At 53.9% G+C, this 20,270-nt stretch overlaps 1 protein-coding gene across 1 annotated transcript in view; it reads left to right on the top strand.

The window, feature by feature from the left end:
* Window positions 1-20,270, top strand: part of CAMTA1 (calmodulin binding transcription activator 1) — a 696,337-nt gene that overhangs the window by 636,978 nt on the left and 39,089 nt on the right. The window contains exons 6-8 of the mRNA XM_063145348.1: window positions 445-598; window positions 13,531-13,671; window positions 16,714-18,602. Coding sequence (XP_063001418.1) covers window positions 445-598; window positions 13,531-13,671; window positions 16,714-18,602 — 2,184 coding nt within the window. The remainder of the gene's footprint in view (window positions 1-444; window positions 599-13,530; window positions 13,672-16,713; window positions 18,603-20,270) is intronic.

The following is a 20,270-nucleotide window of genomic DNA, read 5'->3' as shown; positions in this document are numbered from 1 at the left end:
CGACATATGAATGAGGCCTGTTTTGTCATGAGGCTGAAACTGACATTTTCCTTTCTGTAATCCATACAGTTTGATAATGTGGACTAGCCACTTGGCAGCCGTTCTCTCTTCTATTGAAACGCTTGCGCTCCATCCAGTCTATTGAGGACACGGTGTCTGCCCATGGAGGGATCTCCCTGGGGTGGGCGGCACCCTCTTCTCCTCTCCGCTCATGCTGAGCCTCCCGGGATCCTACAGATCTCCCATATCCCTGCCTAGCAATGGGGGTGGGGGGAATCGGAACGGATGATGGTTTTGTGGTGGGAAGGGGTCACTGGGGCCGTTTTCCGTTTCCTTCCTGGCTTCCTTTTTTGCGGCGTTCCCTGTGAGCCGGCATGGCCTGGGCGGTGCTGCCTGTCATGAGTGCTGGGGCTGACCTGTGCTGTGCTTCCTCCCTCCCTTTAGAACCCAGACATTGTCCTTGTGCACTACCTGAACGTGCCGGCCATCGAGGACTGTGGAAAGCCATGCGGGCCCATCCTGTGCTCCATCAACACGGACAAGAAGGAGTGGGCAAAATGGACGAAGGAGGAGCTGATTGGGCAGCTCAAGCCCATGTGTGAGTAGCCCTGGGATGGGGTCTCTGGGGGAAGGGAGGGGAGGGGGAATTCAGCAGCATCCAGCCTCCCCCCGGGGGGGGGGGTTGTCTTTTCCTGCTGGTGGTGACAGCAGCAGGAAAGAAGGCACCCGGCAGGAAAAGAACGAGGCGAGGCAAAGACCCTGCATGACTTTCGGCAGCAAATCTGCAATGCACCACACAAAATTTACAAGAGAGGGGATTACGGATAGTTTGCTAACTGCTGTCCCATCAGCCCCATTTCAGAGCCACTTTTTTTGTCTTTTTACACAAAAGGATTTGTGCTTTTCGCATGCCCAGTGGGCAGCCCCATAAAGCATTTATTTATTTATTTATTTATTTATTTATTTATTTATTTATTACATTTCTATACCGCCCAATAGCCGAAGCTCTCTGGCCGGTTCACAAAAATTAAAACCATAGTAAGACAACCAACAGGTTAAAAACACAAATACACAATACAATATAAAAAGCACAACCAGGATAAAACCATGCAACAAAATTGATATGATTAAAATACAGAGTTAGAACAGTAAAATTTAAATTTAAGTTAAAATTAAGTGTTAAAATACTGAGAGAACAAAAAGGTCTTCAGCTGGCGAGGGAAGCAGTACAGTGTAGGCGCCAGGCGGACCTCTCTGGGGAGCTCATTCCACAACCAAGGTGCCACAGCGAAGAAAGCCCTCCTCCTAGTAGCCACCTGCCTCACTTCCTTTGGCAGGGGCTCACAGAGAAGGGCCCCGGTAGATGATCTTAAGGTCCGGGCAGGTACATATGGGAGGAGGCGTTCCTTCAAATAACCTGGCCCCAAACCGTTTAGGGCTTTAAATGTCAATACCAGCACTTTGAATCGGGCCTGGACCTGGACTGGCAGCCAGTGAAGCTGGAAAAGGACTGGCATAATGTGATCTTGCCGGCCAGTCCCTGTTAGTAAACGGGCTGCCCTGTTATGTACCAGCTGAAGCTTCCGGACTGTTTTCAAAGGCAGCCCCACGTATAACGCATTGCAGTAATCCAAGCGAGAGGTTATCAGAGCATGGATCACTGTAGCTAGGCTATCTCTGTCCAGATAGCCAGTCAGGGCAGGGACTCTTGAGGGCGGATTCTTTTTGGTCTGAAAAGCAGGGATCCCATCCGCACGCGCAGACACGCAGGCGGGCCGTCCCTCCATCCCAGGGCTTTGCTGGGTTTCTCTACCTGCACCCACGGGCTGGACGCCCACAAATGATTTCCTTTGATTTGCTTGTCTGTCTGCTGTGTGCGTTGCAACTTGTTGCCATGACAAACATTTCATTCCTGGCTGCAGAAGAACGTTTGGTTGGTTCCCCCCCCCCCAGACACACACACACACACTCACACCCCCTCTTGCTGCCCCCTACAATGGCTGGCTTAGCTCCTTGCAAGCCCCCTCCCCCCGCCCTTGCCATGGCCTTTCCCTCTCACGCCTGCCTGCCGTTTGAAGTGTTGAGATCATTCCAGAGCAACTCGCTGTTGCATACAGATAGCGGCTGTATCGAACTGCGCTTCACTTTAGCCTGGCTGGCATCCCTCTCGGCACTCTCTGCTCAGCGCAGGCTGCAGAATGCAAAAGGCTGTGGAAACGGGAGCCATCTCCATTCCGTGGGCAGCTGTGTGCTGAGAACGAGCGCGGCCCAAGCTGCCCCAGCTGAGCTCCACAGAGCCTGGGGGCAGCGATGTCCCAGAGACACGTTTGTTCCCTGCAATTTACTGCTCATTTCCATGGGTCAATTTAGTCCAACAGCAATGCAGTTCTTGCAAGCTCCATGCCTGAGGGGGATACAGAGTGCAGGACACGGGCTCAAGTTAAAGGAAGCCAGATTCCAGCTGGACATCAGGAAAAACTTCCTGACTGTTAGAGCAGTACGACAATGGAATCAGTTGCCTGGTGAGGTTGTGGCCTCTCCCAAACTAGAGGCCTTCAAGAGGCAGCTGGACAACTATCTGTCAGGGAAGCTTTAGGGTGGATTTCTGCATTGAGCAGAGGGTTGGACTCGATGGCCTTGTAGGCCCCTTCCAACTCTGCTATTCTATGATTCTATGATTCTATGATATGGCCACAGTTTTCTCCTCCCCTCCTAATAAACCCAAGGCTGGGTCTGTCAGAGGGGTGCCTGGGACAAAGTGACGCCAGGAGAGTGCTGGGCCATTTCAGGAGAAGTTCCAGAACGGCCAACCCGGTCCACTGAAAAGCCCAGCTCAGCCCCGGCTCCAGACTGGAGCTGCCAGCCCGATCAGGGGATGTGCAGGAAGAGAAGGGGTATGAACAGTGTGCCATCTCCGCTAGAGAGGTGTGCCGTCCAGATGCCATGGAGCGCGCCACATGCTGCACCCACATCCTTCATCCACCCCAGCCCCATCCACCCGGCTGTTTATCCTCAGGCACACAGAGCGGAAGTGAGGGTAGGGCGGGGATTGTGTCTGGTGCAGGCCTCAAGGGACCCTCTGGAGAACTCTTGGCTCCAAGAGCTGCAGCCAACCGTCCGGGCGGGTGAGGAGTTGGCAGTGAGCTCAATGACCACACAATGATCAGTGACGCTCAATGACACTCAGTGTCATCCTTGACACTCAGTGAACAATGGTGCTCAATGGCATTCATTCATTCTCTGTAAACCCTGATGAAAGAATGGGTGAAGAAGCAGAGGCCTGGAGGAAGGCCGCCTTGAAAAAGGGCGAAACAGAATATTCAGCCTGACATCAATACCTGGGAAGATTCTATAGCAGATTATAAATCGCTCAGTCTGTAGGCACCTTGACCCTAATGTTGGAAGCCATTATGCATTTGTCAAGAACATATCCTGCCAGACTAATGCAGGTTTTTTAAAATTATTTTTTGATAGGGTAACTTGTTTAGTAGATCATGGAAATTCTGTGAACTTAATGAATCTTTTTTCCACAAGGCATTTGACACAAAGAGGATTGGTAAGCTTGTTAATTGACGCCTGGATGACGCTACCTGGAGAACCATGCTCAAAGGGTGCTCATCCATGGTTCCTCATCAAACTGGAGAGAGGCATCGAGCGGGGTTCCACAGGGCCCCATCCTGCGTCCTGCAATCTTCAAAGTTTTTATGAATGATTTGGACAAGGAGGTGCAGGGAATGCTTATCTAATTTGCAGATGGCACAGAATTGGATGGGATGGCTAATGCCTTGGAAGACAGAAACAGCATTCAAAATGATCTTGATAGGTCAGAAAACTGGGCAGGAAATAACAGAATAGAATTCAACAGGGACAAGCTCAAAGGTCTTCATTTAGGAAAGAGGAATCAAGTGCACATGGGAGATACCTGGATTGATATAGTTCATGTGAAAAGGACCTTGGAATTGTACTCAAACACAAGCTGAATATTAATCCGCTACGTGATGGGGCTGCAAAAAAGGCAAAGGCCATTTTAAGTTGCATAAACAGAAGTATAGTTCCAAAATCACGGGAAGTGATAGTTCCACTCTTCTCTGCCCTGGTCAGAGCCCCACCTCAAATACTGTGTCCAGTTCTGGACACTACACTTTAAGAAGGTGTTAGATGAATTGGAACGCATTCAGTGAAGGGCAGCAAAAATGATCAGGGAGCTAGAAAGTGAGTCCTACGAGGAAAGATGGGAGGAACTGGTTATGTTTATGTTTAGAAGAGGAGGGGGGATAGGGCAGCACTTCTGAAATACCTGAAGGGTTGTCCCACAGGAGAGGGCCAGGACCTGTTCTCTACCATCCAAGACCGTAGGCGTGGAATACCAGGCTTAATTTACAAGGAGGGAGATTTCGGTTGAACATCAGGAGAAGTTTCCTAACATTCAGAGCAGTCAGACAACTGCCTAGGAGGAGGTGGGGGGCTCTCCATCCCATAAGGTATTCAAGCAAAGACTGGGCAGCCATCTGCCAGGGATGCTTTAAAGTGGATATTCAACAATGACGCTCAGTGACGGCATCAACAATGACATTCAAGCTCAGGCCGACACAGGAGGAGGCTTCTACATGGAGGCCCCCCAGGAGTGGAGGTGGCACGTGACTGGAGGCTTTTGTGGGCCTTTGTTGGCCATGAAGCTGCATCATCGGCACTCCTCGGAGGGGCCCATAAGGAAGGTCAGGACCAGGCAGCCAAGAGTAAATATGAATAGAGGGACGCTTGGCCTCAATTCTCCCACCCACCTTTTCCTGCAATGGGCCGTTTCTTGCCCATAGTTGTGAAGGTCATTTCTTTTCACTCAGGTGTTCTGGGCATTGACCATACAGTTCCAAGGATGTCTGGCAGCCCTAAGAGCAAAGGCACCTGGGGTTTTTTCCCTCCCATCAAAATAGAAGCTGAGATTCTCACGGAACTGGGAGCCTTTTGCTCCAGAGACCAGATCCTGCACTTCTCCAGCCCTTGTGCAGGTAGCGGCAGCAGCGGCAGCAGGAACACACAAGGGCCAGGGCGACTTCTGTGCTCCAGCAGAGCTCCCTGAGCCTCTGACCTGAGGCTGCGCCATTCCCCCTCGCCCCAGGTGGAAGAATGGTGCTTAAACTTTTCAGGGCATCCTTGGTACCGATTCGACGCCTGTGATGCTACGCAGGAGGGGCCAGGTAGCAGCAGGTTCCGGAGGAGCCCGCAGTGCGTCAGGAAGAACGATGCCAGAGTGACACCCGCCTGGCTGTAAATCTCTTTTATGCTTTGGGAGGGAAGTGCAAAGTTCTGCGCCATTATTCAGCCTGCTTAAGCATCAGCACGTCCCTGTTTATAGATGCGCATCCTGGGAGAGGCTTCCGTGGAAATGCAGCTCCGTTTTGAGGAGGGATGTGCTGTTTTTGCGGGGGGTGGGGAGCTTTAGATTCTGATCAGGCCCTTTTGGGGCGTGGGGGGGAGAGCGCGTGGAGCTTGGCTGAGCACGTTGGGGGGAGTGCCAGGAGCTCTCCACGCCAGGAAGGCCTCCGATTGGGTCTCAAAGCAGAAGCTGCCGCTGCGCATTCCTGCAGCCAAGCACATTAGCTGCATCACATTTTCACATAAATCACATTCTATCGCAGGCTTCACAGTTTGATTTCCTGATGTTTCCAAATTTCTCTGCCCTGAAGGAGATTAGTCTGTGATTGAATCTGAATGTTGCACCTCGCCTAGTCCAGGGAAGCCTTCCACTGGGAGCGCAGGGGGAGGGGGAGGGCGTGTCTTTCTCTCCCTCCTCCCTTCTCCTCCATCCCTCCTTCACTTTCCTTACCTGTTGCATAATGCAGCTCCAGTTCTTTGGTAGGATTTTCATTCCTCCAGATCTTTGAAACGCAAACTTCACAGAGGCTGAGCTTTGTTCCGCTCCCTCCCCACCACCACCGCCACCACCACCGCCCCACCGCCCCGCTCAGAGTCAACCCTTTTAAAATAGCTCTCTTACGGCAGGGCCCTGCCCGCACCTCGCTGCCAGCCACTTAATTACTGAGCTCAGATGCCGTCTCCTTGGGGACGGATTCGAAGGGGATTTATAGCCTCTTCAGTGATGGCTTTTCTTTCAGGCTGGAGAAGGAAACTTTCGTGGGAAAAGTAGAGCCCCTGCTCTCCTGGCAACGGCAGCGCTGGGGAGAGAGGGGGGCTTGCTTCTGCCACCAGTCCTGCAGGTGCCTTTGATCCATTGAAGGCGAGTTGACAGGAGCAAACTGAAGGAGCTGTCCACAAAGCAATCTGCGACTCCTATCCATATAGGGCCATCAAGAGCATGTGGCGTCGGCAGGCCCCTGCCCTGAGGTGCTTCCAGTCTAAGTGTTGACAGAAAGACAAGGAAGGAAGAGAAGGGAGGAAGAGAAGGAGAAAGAGAAGCAGCAGCCTCAAGAGGAAAAGTTGGCGAGTGACAGCTGTTGAAGGGAAGCAGAAAGATGCACACTTAGATTTGATTTTAGTCACAAAGGAAGATGGACGGGTGAAGCCAAAAGGTTCACAGAAGAGGTGAATCCAGTGAGTCCCATCCTGCATCATATTCCTGGCTCTGAAATAAGGATATCGGCATTTTCAGAACCCCACCCCCCAAGAGGGACGTCCTCCTCCCCCTTTGTCGCATGCAGCATATCTGAGATCCCAGGCCCAGCAACTGTCACGGCCACTGGCCCTCAGCCCTTTCCATTGCACAGCACAGGGCCCTGAATGAGACGAGGCACAGGCTGCTTCCTCAGGGGCAAGACAGTCATGGCCGTCCTGCCATCGTCCTCCGGCTCAGAGGATGAGCCCCTGGCAGAATCTCCATTTCCCCAGCCTTGCAGAAGGCTCAGGCTACAAAAACCAGGTCAGGGCCCTTAACAATCCAGTCAGCTCTTCCGGAAGGGCCAGAGCTCACCACTACAGGTTTCACCCACCTATATAAAGCTTCAGCTGGCTTTAGCTCCTTGCTGAGACAACATCTTCCTATTGTCTTAGTAGGAGAGTTCTCCAACCAGCAGGGCCCACTTGGAGCTCTCCAGGGTCCTGTTTCCTTGTGCCTTGACATGGCCTGTCATGCCTTGACATGACTTCTTTGACTGGACAATATCTGTTTAACCAGCTCTTGCCTACTGTGACCTGAGTCTGCTTACCTGCCTTGATGTGACTGCCATCAAAGGCTAAAGGCTTTCCCTGCAAGCCTCAGGTAGCCACAGAATGGAATAGTAGCCCACCTTTGCCACCCAATAACTCCTTCCCTCATCTTTCCCAGTTTGCATTTGTACTGATACCACAGTACAAAACCTGCAAATGTTTACTTGTTTACAGTATTTATATACCATCCACTAATGAACATTCTCTGGATGGTTTACGGTAAATAAATAATAATAAAAAACTTTAAAAGGCTGGGACTTGTCTGTGGTGCTCAGGATGTGCCCTGGAGCTGTGGAGCTTCCCTTGATGATGGGGAGTGGGGGGTGATGCCCCAGGCCCCCAGCCCTGGAGTCCGAAAGGGCTTTCTCCGCTATGAGGCAGTCCACGACCAGGAAGTTGGGCAAGGAACATCAAAGAGCAAACTAGGCTTAGAGAGAGACTCTCAAGCAGTTGCTTTATCTAGGAGGACCTTCGAAGAAGAACACAAACAACAGAGGCCCCTGTGAACCCTTTCCAAACAAAGGGGTCCTTGGAGGCCTCTTCTGGCAGTCAAAACAGGGTTCTTCCTCGTCCCTCCACTGGACCCTCCGATCAGCAACATCACCAGGCGGCTGAGCTGTACGACCCCCGGGCGGCGTTGCTGTTGGCGTCACGGTCAGCCTTGCTTTGGAAGGCGAGACCGTTCTGCTTTAGAGCTGGCCGGAATACGGCAAATCTTTCACAGTGGCCGTCGCAATTCCTAGAGCAGGCTTCATAAGTTCTGGAACGGTTTTGCTCATCTGGCTTTTCCGCACAATTGTGATGATGGTGGTGATGATGATGATGATGACATTCTTTTTTAAAGACCCCTTGAAACCCATCCCGGGAGCTTTGACGGGGGCATTTCTGCTGGAGATCTGGATTTGGGGAGACCCCTGCCCTGCCTCTCGGCTGGCACCTGGGTCAGGGAGGCAGGAGCCCTCCTTGCATTCCCGAGGAGGGTCGGGTCTGTGAAGTCCAGCGCTTCTGGCAAGGTCCGGCAAGACCGCTGTCCGCGGAGACATGTTCAGCATCTCAACAGGTTGATCTTTTCTCCCGTCGCATCAGCTTCTCAGCCAATATATTCCTGCGCAAAGAACACACAAGCAGAGAGAGAGAGCAGCAGCAGCAGCCCGCCGCCCCTCAGCGTGCTTTGCACATGCAAGGAGCCTACATTGCCCCCGTCGGTCTCCTGCCACTTGGCCCCACAGCAAATATTTTTGTATCAACACAACGTTCGCTCTCACAAGAGGTGTGACGGGTGTGAGCTCAGATGACTTCTTTCAATGTTTATAGAGGAATTCCCGAAGGAGAAGGGGCCCTCAACAGCGGTTAGCCATGGCAGCCAAATGGAACCTCTTTGTGCAGAAGCACTCTACCGCTGAAGACCAGATGAGCCAATGCCGTCACCCCATGCCTGGCTTGTGAATTCCAAGGGGGTCTCTCTTAGAAACAGAATAAGCCTGCACCGGCTGGTCTTCTGCCTGATCCAGGAGGGCAATTATTATGCAATGCACCGACCGGTGGGGGGTCCCTGGATTGGGCGGTTTATGTGACGGGCGGAAGTGCTCTGCGAACACCAGCCATTTTGCGAAGGTGTCCCCAAAGGGGAACTCTCCAGCGACGCCCCTCTGTGACACGCCGTGTTGAGGAAGCCGCCGGCAGAAGAACGTCCCGCGACCTGCTTTTTCGCTCTCTGCACCGTATCGTGCTTGACAGTGGAATTGCTTTCCCACCCACATCCCTTCTGCCCGTCAAAGCCGAACTCCCGCCTCCCGCAAACACTGCTCAGTGTCAGTAATCTATAATCGTCATGTTCTTGCTTTCTCCTAATTATTCAAAAGCACAGGCCTGAAACATCCAACATAATTCTTAAGACTGTAATCTTGGTGATTATAGAATATTTAAAGGGGGGGGGTGACCCCTAAAAACAAAAGCTTTCATTTTGTATCAAAGCCAGCAGGGTTCCATAATTCACTGATCACTTAGCACCATCGTGTGGCTAGAAAGGAAAATGATAAATCCCCCCACAAGATTGGCTGCAGCCTGGCTTGACCCAAGCGCTCTCTCAAAACGTTGGTTGGACCTGCAGTTCTAGACCTATACACCTGGGCCTGCTAAATCGGGTGTTGTAGTCTGCACAGGGTGCGTTCACATTGGAGGCTTTGAAGTGGTTCACGCTTCAATTAGTTTCTCATGCAAATGCCAACCAGGCTGCTCATTTGCATTACAAATGCCCCTCTCCCACATGTTTTCCTGCACCCTGGGATAATCAAGAAGAGCTCCTGACCCTCCTCTGTGTGACAACCTTTCTATCCTGTCTCCCCTCAGCCTTCTCTTCTCCAGGCTAAACATGCCTCAGGGGGCTTTGTTTCCAGGCCCCTGATCATCCTGGTTGCCCTCCTCTGAACCCGCTCCAGCTTGTCTGCGTCCTTCTCGAAGTGTGGTACCCAGAACTGGATCCAGTAATCAAGATGAGGCCTCACCAGAGCCAAAAAGTACTTTTTAGGCTCCATTCCTGTACCCACTTACCTGGGCACAAACCCCGTTGACAGCAACAGAACTGACTTCTGTGTAGCGGTGTACAGGGCTGCACTTGTACTCAGAAGCAGTCAAACGCCTCCTCTCTTTGCTTCTGCAGCCCACCACCCCGCCCACGTCCCTGACACAGGCTTGTTTCTCCATGAAGACTCCACTCAGGGAAACACCCCTCCAGAGCAATCACACGCACACCTCCCACTAGAATAAGTGCGCTGAATAACCGTATATCTGAAGAGAGAACAAATCATTTCTGACATTTTTAATAAGCTTGGGAAAGCATACGAATGGATTGGGACAGATGCAAAGAGGACGCAGGGAAGCACAAGCTTCTAGAGGGATGGATCCGCTCCTTGGCCCTGGAATTCAGCGTGTCAAGGGGCGGAAGAAAGCGGACTCCTAGCAGTGCTGACAGCTGTCCCTTTTGGGCTCAGGTGTGGGGGCTGCACAAAGACAGCCAGTCATTTCTCCACTGAGGACAGGAGGCCAACTTTATGCCCACTCACCATCCACGGTCCTATCCTGGGACCTGCTTAAAAGGGGGTCTTTGCAGGGTGCTGCTCCGGTCTGGGCAAATAAAACGCCTGGCCTTTGCCAGGCAGAGTGAAGCGCTTCCGATTTTCCTCTCCCAGCTAGAAGCATCCAGCAGATGTGAAGCAGCAACAGCGTCACTCTAGGCTTTTACGGCCCAGGCGGGTCTGGAACCAGGCTCTACGTCTCTATGTGTCACGGTCCTGAGATCCGCGGTCCCATGCTCCAAGCTGCCACTAAAGTTGATCTGGAGGGCGAGTTCCAGGGACGTGGCCTCTTTCCTCGTGGACCCACCTATGTGGAGTTAGTTCCCTTCCCTGAGAACTCTGCCTTTGGTCTTGGCCGTTAAGCTGCCCCGCATTCATATATTTTATTTATTTATTAGATTTATGTCCCACCCAGCCAACCAGGGGCAATTTATAATCATAAAAACCCAAAGCAATACTACAACCAAAACTCTCCTGGCTGCACGTGGGGCGACCTTTGGAGACTGTTCAGAAAATACAGCTAGTTCAAAATGGAGCGGCTGGGTGACTCACTGGGACCGGCCGATTTGATTGCATGGTGCCAGGGCTCCCAATCCCTTTCCATGGCCCTTTCAAAATGTTGTTGTTCACCTTTAAAGCCCTAAACAGCTTGGGACCAGAGTATCTAAAGACCCGTCTCCTCCCTCATGAGGCTGCTTGGGCCCTTGGGTCATCTTCAGAGGCCTGCTCTGGACGCCACTGCCAAAAGTAGCTAGGTGGGTATCTACAAGAATCATAGTGGAGTTGGAAGGGGCCATCTAGTCCAACCCCTATTCAGTGCAGGAATCTGCTGCCCAGCTGCCTCTTGAAGGCCTCCAGTGTGGGAGAGCCCACCACCTCCCTGGTCATGGGTTCCATTGTTGTACTGCTCTAACAGTCAGGACATTTTCCCTGATGTCCAGCCGGAATCTGGCTCTTCTCATTGGTGCACTCCACTTAGGGAATAAACTCCCCAAGAAGGTTCAACTGGCACCTACTTTGTTATCTTTTCAGCACCAAGCAAAGGCCTTTCTTTGCTCCCAGGCATTTCAGGGTCTTAGCACTAGGTTATTAGCGCTGTTTTATCGATTCCTGTGCTTGTTTTGCATTACACTGCATTTTATTCTTTTAAATATTTATATTGCATTTTACATTGTTTACATTGACAGTGGGTCAGGAAAAGGTTCCCACGCCATAATTACTCCCATTTCCCAGATCGGCATCCAAGCCTGGGCGTGGGCTGCCTGATGCTCCTTCGGGAGGGCTTGGCAGGCAGGGAGCAATGAATTCTCAGGTAGACGGAGGACTTTCGTACATAGGCTGGGCTGGGGGTGGGGAGCAGTCGCTGCAAGACCCTTGCCCCCCCCACCTCCACCATCTCCCAGGAGGCAGTGGGGGGGGCATTGCCCCTACTTGGAAAGAAGAGCAGGAAGGAGCCCATTGCAAATCTCTGTGTTTATTTGCCCAAATCCCACCCAACGGCCTCTAGCGGACCCCGCCGTACTTTTAAAGTGGCTTTTGGTGTTTCAGCCTTTGGGGAGAGGAAGGGGGAGGGGAGGGGAGGGGCTGTTTTATTAACCTTCCCTTCATAATATTCTCCCCCCCCCCCCAATCCTCTTCCCTTCCCCTCCCACTGATTCATTATGTGTCAGGAAGCCGAGCGTGACATGTTAAAAGCCATCTTGATAGTATTTTATATTCAGCGCTAACAACTCACTGGCTCCAAGGAGGGTTTCTTTAAAGGGGGGGGGCGGTTGCAAGGAAAGCGAGACCATCTGCATATTGGATGTGCCAAGACGGTCGGTAATTTACATTAAGCATCCCGAAATTCTCTCCTTGCAATCTGTCACCCTTCAGTGGCTTTTCATTTTATAACCTTCACAACAGAAGAGGGGGCAGCAGCAGCAGCAGTCAATTTGGAGCAGCGGCCTGGCTCCCGAACGGGATTAGGGGAGGGGATTTGCAGCAGAAAGGGCACCAGATTCTGCAAATGGGCAGCGCCGGAGACGGACAGTATTATTATTCTTCAAACAGTTGGCAACGGCCTGATGGAGAGGGCCTTTGCCCGTCATGCATTGTACTTGCCCCAGCCCATCTTCTTTTCAAATCAAACAGGTGTTGTAGGCTTTTCTGTACTGCTTGCAAAACCTGCAAAACCTGTTTGGGCAGAAGCCTGAGTATGTACAGCAAGGGAAATGAACACAACACCTGTCAGGTATGCTTTAAGGTGGATTCCTATATTGAGCAGGGGGTTGGGCTCAATGGCCTTAGAGGCCCCTTCCAACTCTACTATTCTTTGATTCTATGATACTCTCTTAAAGCCTTTTGAATGCACACGAGAAGCTACAACAAGCCCCTTACTCCAGCGCTAGAACCCTTTTACAGTAGTGCTGGTTGTGACAAATTAGGAAGTCGCATCACATTAAGGTTTGCTTTTTTCACAGAGTTCTTTTTTAAAAAAACAACAACGCACATATTTGTATTGGTACATCGAGGGGTGGAAGGGTGCAAATAAAGTGGCTGTTTCAATGCTGTTCATTTATTTCATTGTATTTATGAATAAATATTTTACTGTTTTACGTTTTTATGTCATAAGCCACCATGAAAAGGAATTTATCTTTAAAGGAGCCATAAAAATATTTTAAATCACGAAATTAAATAATAAACCGAAGGAAGTAGAAGCCCTGGCATGTGTTCAACTTCTAGAATCAACTTTAGGAGCTATCCCAGTTAAACTGGAATTCAGGAGGGCAGAGAAAACCCCAGAGGCACGTACAAAGTGGGGGGCGGGGGCAGGGGGGAGGCCCTCACCCTGAGCCAGAAAACATGCCTTATTTTGCACTTTTGAACAAATACGCAGGCCGAAACTCTGTTCTTGTTCGAAATTTGCACAATTTGGCAATGGAGCGCTCCATGTAAAAAAAAGGGAAAAGCATTCAAAAACGTGCACAGGGCGAAGGTGCTCAGAAAAATACGTTTATTGGTGAAAACAACGCTGAAAATGCAAGCGGCGAGGAGGCCTGCTTGGCAGGAAAAGGCTGCGTTAGGCAAAGGCGCATTAACACGCCCGTCTGAGGAGAAACGCGCACCAAAAACGCAGGCAGGTTTTCATGTGGACTTTTTAAAAAGGAAATCCTCAAAGTTCCGGATGAACCGAACTTAAGATTAGGGCAACGAGGAACTGGAAGCCACCGGGATGGGCAGACTCCGGCCTCCCCGGGCCTTTGGCCTTCTGCCCCCGCCTGACCGTCCCTCTTCTGCCCCCTCCTCTCCGCAGTTCACGGCATCAAGTGGACCTGCAGCAACGGGAACAGCAGTTCGGGCTTCTCGGTGGAGCAGCTGGTGCAACAGATCCTGGACAGCCACCAGACCAAGCCGCAGCCCCGGACGCACAATTGCCTTTGCACAGGCAACTTGGGTGAGACGCGGGCAGAGCCAGCAGCCGAAGGCGGGCGGTGGGGGAGCAAAGTGCGCCACCCCTACCGCCCCGCCCCGGGTTCTGGAGCTTCACGGCTGTGGAGGAGGAGGAGGAGGAGGAGGAGGAGGAGGAGGAGGAGGAGGGAATGGCCGAGGGAGGGGCCGCTGCAGGCGGAGGTTCCAGGCCCAAGGCCGGGGGCAGGGCAGGGTGGGACGTCGCGCGGCACGGGAATCCCTTCCTCCTCATCCCTGGCATGGGAGGATTTAGGAGGGAGGGAGGGAGGTGCGCCCTGGGCTTGCTTCAACTAGTCTAAGTGCTGGCAGTGAAACAGGTGCTGAGGCTGAGCCCTGCTGAGCCCCGGCTCAAGTTAGAATCACGGAGATGGGAGGGGCCTTAGAGGCCACCTAGCCCACCCCACCCCAATCAGTGCAGGATCTGGGCACTGGGGCTAGACAGGCGGTCCTCACGGCCTTGCTTGTGAGCTTCCTAGAAGCTGCTGGGCTGGTCAGCTTTGAGGAACCAGGGCTGGTCTCGCGGTCTCAGTCCACTTCTGCCACGAGTGGGCCAGTCAGCTCCAGCATCTGGCCTTGGACACCCTGAAAGGAAGGGCACTACTCCGGCGTTCAGTGGACGCGGAGCATGGAGGCTCAGGCTACCCTGCAGGGGGCGCTCTTGGGCCTGGCAGAGATCGCAGCAGCTGTGGGCCGCCTGGATCAAACCTCCCCGGCCCGGGCTGGAGAGTTTCATTGTCAGGGGGCAGAACTGCTCCCGGGCTTGAGGGTGCAGGTGGGCAGGAGAGGGCGCTTGAGCGCCTGCAAGTGTCCCCCCTCCCTGCCCAGCCTCTGGAAGGCAGAAACAAATCTCTCCATGTAGAAAACCAACAGGACAGAGTCATGACGGATTCAAAGGAGTTCAGAAACCTGTCAATCTGACAGGCAGATTCTGCAGCAGACGAGGCTTTTTCAGAGTCGAGCGGACACGTGGCCCAGTTTTTTTGTTTTGGGGGGGGGGGGGAATCTGCCCAAATTCACACTTGTACTAATGCGCATTTGTGCAAATGAGACAAAATTCTCATATGTTCCTAAAAGCAAACAAACAACCCAATTATGTCAATGAGGTGATGACAGAATGAAAGGCGCCTGGCGATTCGCGAATCACAAATGCGACGGGTGTAACAAAAATCCGTGCATCCTGAGGCTGGAGCCCTCCGTGCGCTCAGACATCCCGTCTTCTGTGTGCAGGGTTGTTGCTTTCTGTCCTCCACCGTGCCCAAGAGACTGCAGGGATGGTGGGAAAGCCATGATCCAGCATCAAGTGCTATGGGTGTGGATCGGGGGCCCTGCAGAGTGGGTCCCAATCCCCTGCTCCTTGGGCCTCTGGGCAGGGGCCAACAGGCCTGCTGGGACATGGAAGCGCCCTCCCCTGTGGAAACCCATGCCTGCCAGCCAGCAGTGACACAGCTCTGGCTGCCATGCAAATAAGGCCTCTGCTGCAGCAGCAACAACAACAACAACAACAACACAACAACAACAACATACACAAAGAAACCTTCCCTGCATGACAATTAACATTTGCTTTGGGTTGATCTGGGGTCAGATAAATCCAAATTCATTCATGGATTTGTTTTATTTGAGATTATTTGGATGAGAAATTATTTGCCTGGCTTTTACCTCCCTGTGAAATTTAAATCAATCCCGGTCCTTATTTCTACATCTGCATCTATAGATATAAATGAGCGTGTGCATATTTTAAGCAGATTTGCGCCCTATGGACCTTTTAATTGTCTCACAACAACCTCCTAGGTCTCCGGCTTCGGGTAAAGCAGAGGGCAGAAGCCAAGAGGATGTGGGAGCCTTTGGGGTCATGAAGTGGGCCTGGGGGATTAGGGCCAGCTCTACTCGGAGGCAGGGGGAGGAGGAGGCAGCGGCCTCAGGCGGCAGATGACGGCAGGGGGAGGCGAGAGCTGCACGCCTCCCGTCATGCCCCGCTCCGCTCAGGCTGCCCGTGATGCAGTCAGGTTCAGCTGCCTGTCTGGCCGGCTTCTCTACCTTGAAAGTGTGGGGAGGGGGAGAATGGGCCATCCTGCCCTGCACCTTCGCATCTGGGGCTGGCCCTGTGCAGAATTTACATCCATGGGCCCATTGGAGGTAGGAAAAAGAAGAGGGGTGGTGGTGGAATAATCAAGTGAAATTGTCCAGTCCAGGAGAAATTGGAAATGCAGGTCTCTTGTTTCTGAAAAGGGATTGCTGGTGTGCAGGGGGGTCAGGGGTCAGGGGGCGGTTTAGGCGTGTAGAAGGAACACGGAAGGGGAGATTTCGGCCTGAGCAGAGCGGAAGAGGCTGGCTAAGAGCACCTTTGGCCACGATGGAGGAGAAGCAGGGCAAGAGCAGCTGGCTAAGCTCCAGGCCCGGCCCACCCAAAGGCTTCATGTGGCCTGCCAATCACAGGGGGCCATGTTGCAAACCCCTCCCCTTCCTGTGCCTGAAGGGGGCTTGGGGGCCGGAACACACGAGGTCCAGCGCAGCCTCCTAGGCTCAGGGCCAAACCAGCCATGGCTTGAAGTGCAGTGGGGAATCCCAGGGTTACAGCTGGCCGTGTCTCTTTCTCAACAGGAAGCAGCCAGAGGAGGCCTGATCCAGACTGGGGCCACGGCAAGGGGGACAGTGGCTTAAACTCCCCCCCCACGCACCATTTTCAGGCTGAAAATTCCCCCTCCCCTAAAGCTGCTGTTTGCCCCGTTTAAATACTTTAAAAAGAAAAGGGAAAAAAGCCAAGGCAAATACAAGCATTTCAGCAGGAAAATGGTACGGGGAAATTGGGTGTGCAGCCCCTCCCTTGGGCCATGGGATACACCTGTATCAGGGGGAGGGGTACAGAACGGCCAAGCCATTTCGGTCCAGTGGTCATGAAACGTACTGTATTAGGACGAGACCCACAGTTCCCAGCACATGGGGGGGCGTTGGGGGGGTCTGGCTTTGTGCTGCGGTTCGTGAACGTTCCCTCTCCCTCTCTCTCCCTCTCTCTCTCTCTCTCTCGGGACAGGCGCAGGGAGCAGCGTGCACCACAAGTGCAACAGTGCCAAACACCGCATCATATCGCCAAAGGTCGAGCCGAGGTCCGGGGGGTACAGCGCCCACTCTGAGGTGCAGAACAACGACGTCTCCGAAGGCAAGAACGAGCACAGCAAGTCCTCCAGCCGCGAGAAGCGCAACGGCAAAGTGGCCAAGCCCGTGCTGCTCCATCAGAACAGCACGGAGGTCTCCTCGACCAATCAGGTTGAAGTCCCCGACACGACCCAGAACTCCCCGGTGTCCATCAGCAGCGGGCTGAACAGCGACCCGGACGTGGCCGACAGTCCGGTGGTGACCGGGGTGTCCAGCATGGCCGTGGCCTCGGCGATGGGCAACCTGTCACAGAGCGCCACGGTCTTCATGCCCGACGTCGCCAGCGAGGCCGTCTACACCATGTCGCCCACCAGCGGGCCGAATCAGCACCTGCTCTCCTCGGACGCAGCCGCGCAAGGGCTGGTCCTGGCCGTGAGCTCGGACGGCCACAAGTTTGCCTTCCCGACAGCCAGCAGCTCTGACGGCCTCTCCATGCTGCCCGCCGGTGTCTCGGAAGAGCTGGTGCTCTCCACGACTCTCGATGGTGGCAGGAAGATCCCAGAGGCCACCATGAATTTCGACCCGGACTGCTTCCTCAACAACCCCAAGCAAGGGCAGACGTACGGCGGCGGCGGCCCCAAGGCGGACGGCCTGGGCCCCAACGTCCGGCACTCGCCCACGACGGAGCGGGGCTTCAACTTCAGCGCGGCCCTCGCTAAGGAGATTAAAACGGAGGACACGTCCTTCGAGCAGCAGATGTCCAAAGAAGCGTTCTCTTCCTCGGCTTCGTCCAACTCGCTCAGCCTCACCCCGGGCTCCGGCTTGCTCCCCTCCGGCGGAGGCCTCAGCCCCAGCACCACCCTGGAGCAAATGGACTTCAGCGCCATCGACTCCAACAAGGACTACTCCTCCGGCTTCAGCCAAGCAGTCCAGAGTCCCCACGTCCACCAGACGCCGTCGCCCAGCTTCTTCCTGCAAGACGCCGGCAAGCCGGCTCTCCCGCTGGAGCAGAGCGCCCACAACAGCCTGGGTGATGGGAGCAGCTCTTTCGCCAACCCCTTGGGGCTCCCCAGTGTGAAGACGGAGGCCTCCCCGCAAGGCGCCTCCAACTGCAACGGCGCAGTGGAGGCCCGGATCGAGCCCACCTCCTCCCTGCAGCTCCTGCAGTTCCAGGCCAACTTCCAGGGCATGGCAGCGGAAGGGGAGGTCCCCATGGAGACCTCAGCGCAGGCCGAAGGTGGCGAAACCCTGCTGAAGCCGGGGGACCTGCAGAGCTGCGGCACGGAGCACTACCTGCAGCCCGAGAGCAACGGGGGCCTGAGGAACGGTGGTGGCGGCGGTGGCGGCGGCCTCCCCATCCTGCAAGGGAACATGGTGCAAGGGCTGTACCCTGTGGCCCACCCGGGCTTGAGCAACACCTCCAACATGGAGCTCAGCCTGGATCACTTCGACATCTCCTTCAGCAACCAGTTCTCCGACCTGATCAACGACTTCATCTCGGTGGAAGGCGGCGGCGCTGGCGGCGCCATCTACAGCCACCAGCTGGTGGCCGGGGAGAGCGCCGGGCTCTCCCAGGCGGAGGACGGCAACCGGGCCGCCTACAGCCAAGCCGAGATGTGCATCCCCTGCTGCAGCCCCCAGCAAGCCAACCTGCACCTCAGCGGTGCCGAGAACGGGGCCAGCACCATGGCCTACATGCACGTGACCGAGGTGGTGTCGGCGGCCGCCGCCGCCGCCGCCGCAGCACAGAGCACTTTGGGCATGCTCCAGCAGAGCGGGCGCCTCTTCATGGTGACGGACTACTCGCCTGAGTGGTCTTACCCGGAGGTGAGCCCCGTAGCCGGCACAGCATTTCACGGTGCGGGGTGGGGTGGGGGTTTGCTAGAAAAGTAAGGGGAGGGGAGCTGATCTGGTTGGCAGGCCTTTCAAAGGCAGCAAAATGGTTTTTTAAATTATTTGTTTGTAAAAAGAATTAGGGGGGCAGAGAAAATTGAGGGGGTGGCCTCCTCATTGGCCCACCTCCAGCTGTAGGATTGGTGAAACTCTTTCGCTTTTGACTCCTTTGGGTTCCTTTTGGCTCTGGGAGGCATTTCTGTGGAGACAGGGCGCCTTCTGCCCCCAGCACAATCTAGCCTGCCCCACAGGCAAACGGAGACCCCAGGGTCCCAGGCAGAGGGGGCAGGGGAGACGGAGGTCCCATTTCTGTTTTGCATTACGATCTCTTGCCAACCACCACTACCACTAGGTTCAGGCCTGGCTGAGAGCGGCATGGTTGTCCACCTGGCCTAGGAATGGTGCAAATCAGCCAGAACACGCCCCCACAACTGCCTCTGCTCCAAAAACGCCCCTAGATGTAAATTCAGTGCGGACCCTCTGGGTCTAATCTGTGAAACGGCCCTTCTGCAAGAGCAGCAAATGGCCATGGCAGGTGGGCTTCCGGCAAAGCCACGTGGCCAAGCGGATTTAGCTACCTGGTGCCGTCATGAAGCCTAATCAGGGCTGGAGCAGGGGCTTCCTTCCTTCCTTCCTGTCCGCCACCCAGCCACCCCACAAACCCACCAAAACGTACCTGCCTGTTCTTAGAAGCCCCTTTGCACAGCAACCATCCCAGGTTTTCCACTAAATGTACAGCAAAAAGGGAGTTTGTTGCATTCACACATTACAATCTTAGGTGTATGCTTTAAAAAAATCTCAGGTGCACGTACCTAAAATAAATATCCCCGGGTGTGTTGGGCCCTGAAATGCCTTGTCAATCAGAGTCCACGTTGTTTTGGAAGCCGTCGTCCTACCTTTTCGCCACTGGGGGGCAGCACGGGAGCAGCAAACACATTTTCGGTTCTGCATTTGCTCTGCAGCAGAAGCCAGAGAGCAGGCGTGGGGGGGGGGGGGGGGCGGTGCTATTGCCCGTGGCTTGAGGCGCTTTGTCAAACTGTGTGTGGACAGTGGTGGCAGTGGGACAAAAGAACCGTGGGAAGCAAAGCTCTCTGTCTGCAGCTGAAGCTCTTTCGGAGATTCCCGGCTGCTCCAGTGCTCAAACCGGTTGCTACATAGGAGATGAACAGTCTTCGCAGGAGGTGGTGGACAGCTTCAGCAGCCACTTCTGCATGTAGCAGGGATGGAGGCTGAGTGACCTGAAAATCAGAGGGAAGGGAAAGGGTTAAGAAGCCACTCCCCCATACTTATTTTACTTTATTGCCTGCAACTGCTTTTCATTTGGGGGTGGGGGGCACCCCAAAAGCCTGGGAGCCACCTCCCCTGTGGAATGTCTGGCTTGGCCCAGGGAATTTCAGCCGCCTGGTTTTTGGCGGACGGCCATGAAGAGCAGGGCCTTTTCAGCAGTGGCGCCCTCCTCAGGAAACTCCCAGGCCGCCCCCTCTGGACTTGTCAAAGACTCTTTCATTCTGGAACGGCTTTGAGGAAGCCAGGTACACTTCTTTCCTTTCTCCTCTTTGCCTTTTATTGCGGCCCAAGATGATACAAAGATTGCCTTTGATT

This window comes from Elgaria multicarinata, chromosome 20 (genome assembly GCF_023053635.1).
Source record: "Elgaria multicarinata webbii isolate HBS135686 ecotype San Diego chromosome 20, rElgMul1.1.pri, whole genome shotgun sequence".
In the NCBI taxonomy this organism is placed as follows: Eukaryota; Metazoa; Chordata; class Lepidosauria; order Squamata; family Anguidae; genus Elgaria; species Elgaria multicarinata.
The sequence above is the reverse complement of the archived record's forward strand: the minus strand, read 5'-3'. Positions and strand labels throughout refer to the sequence as shown.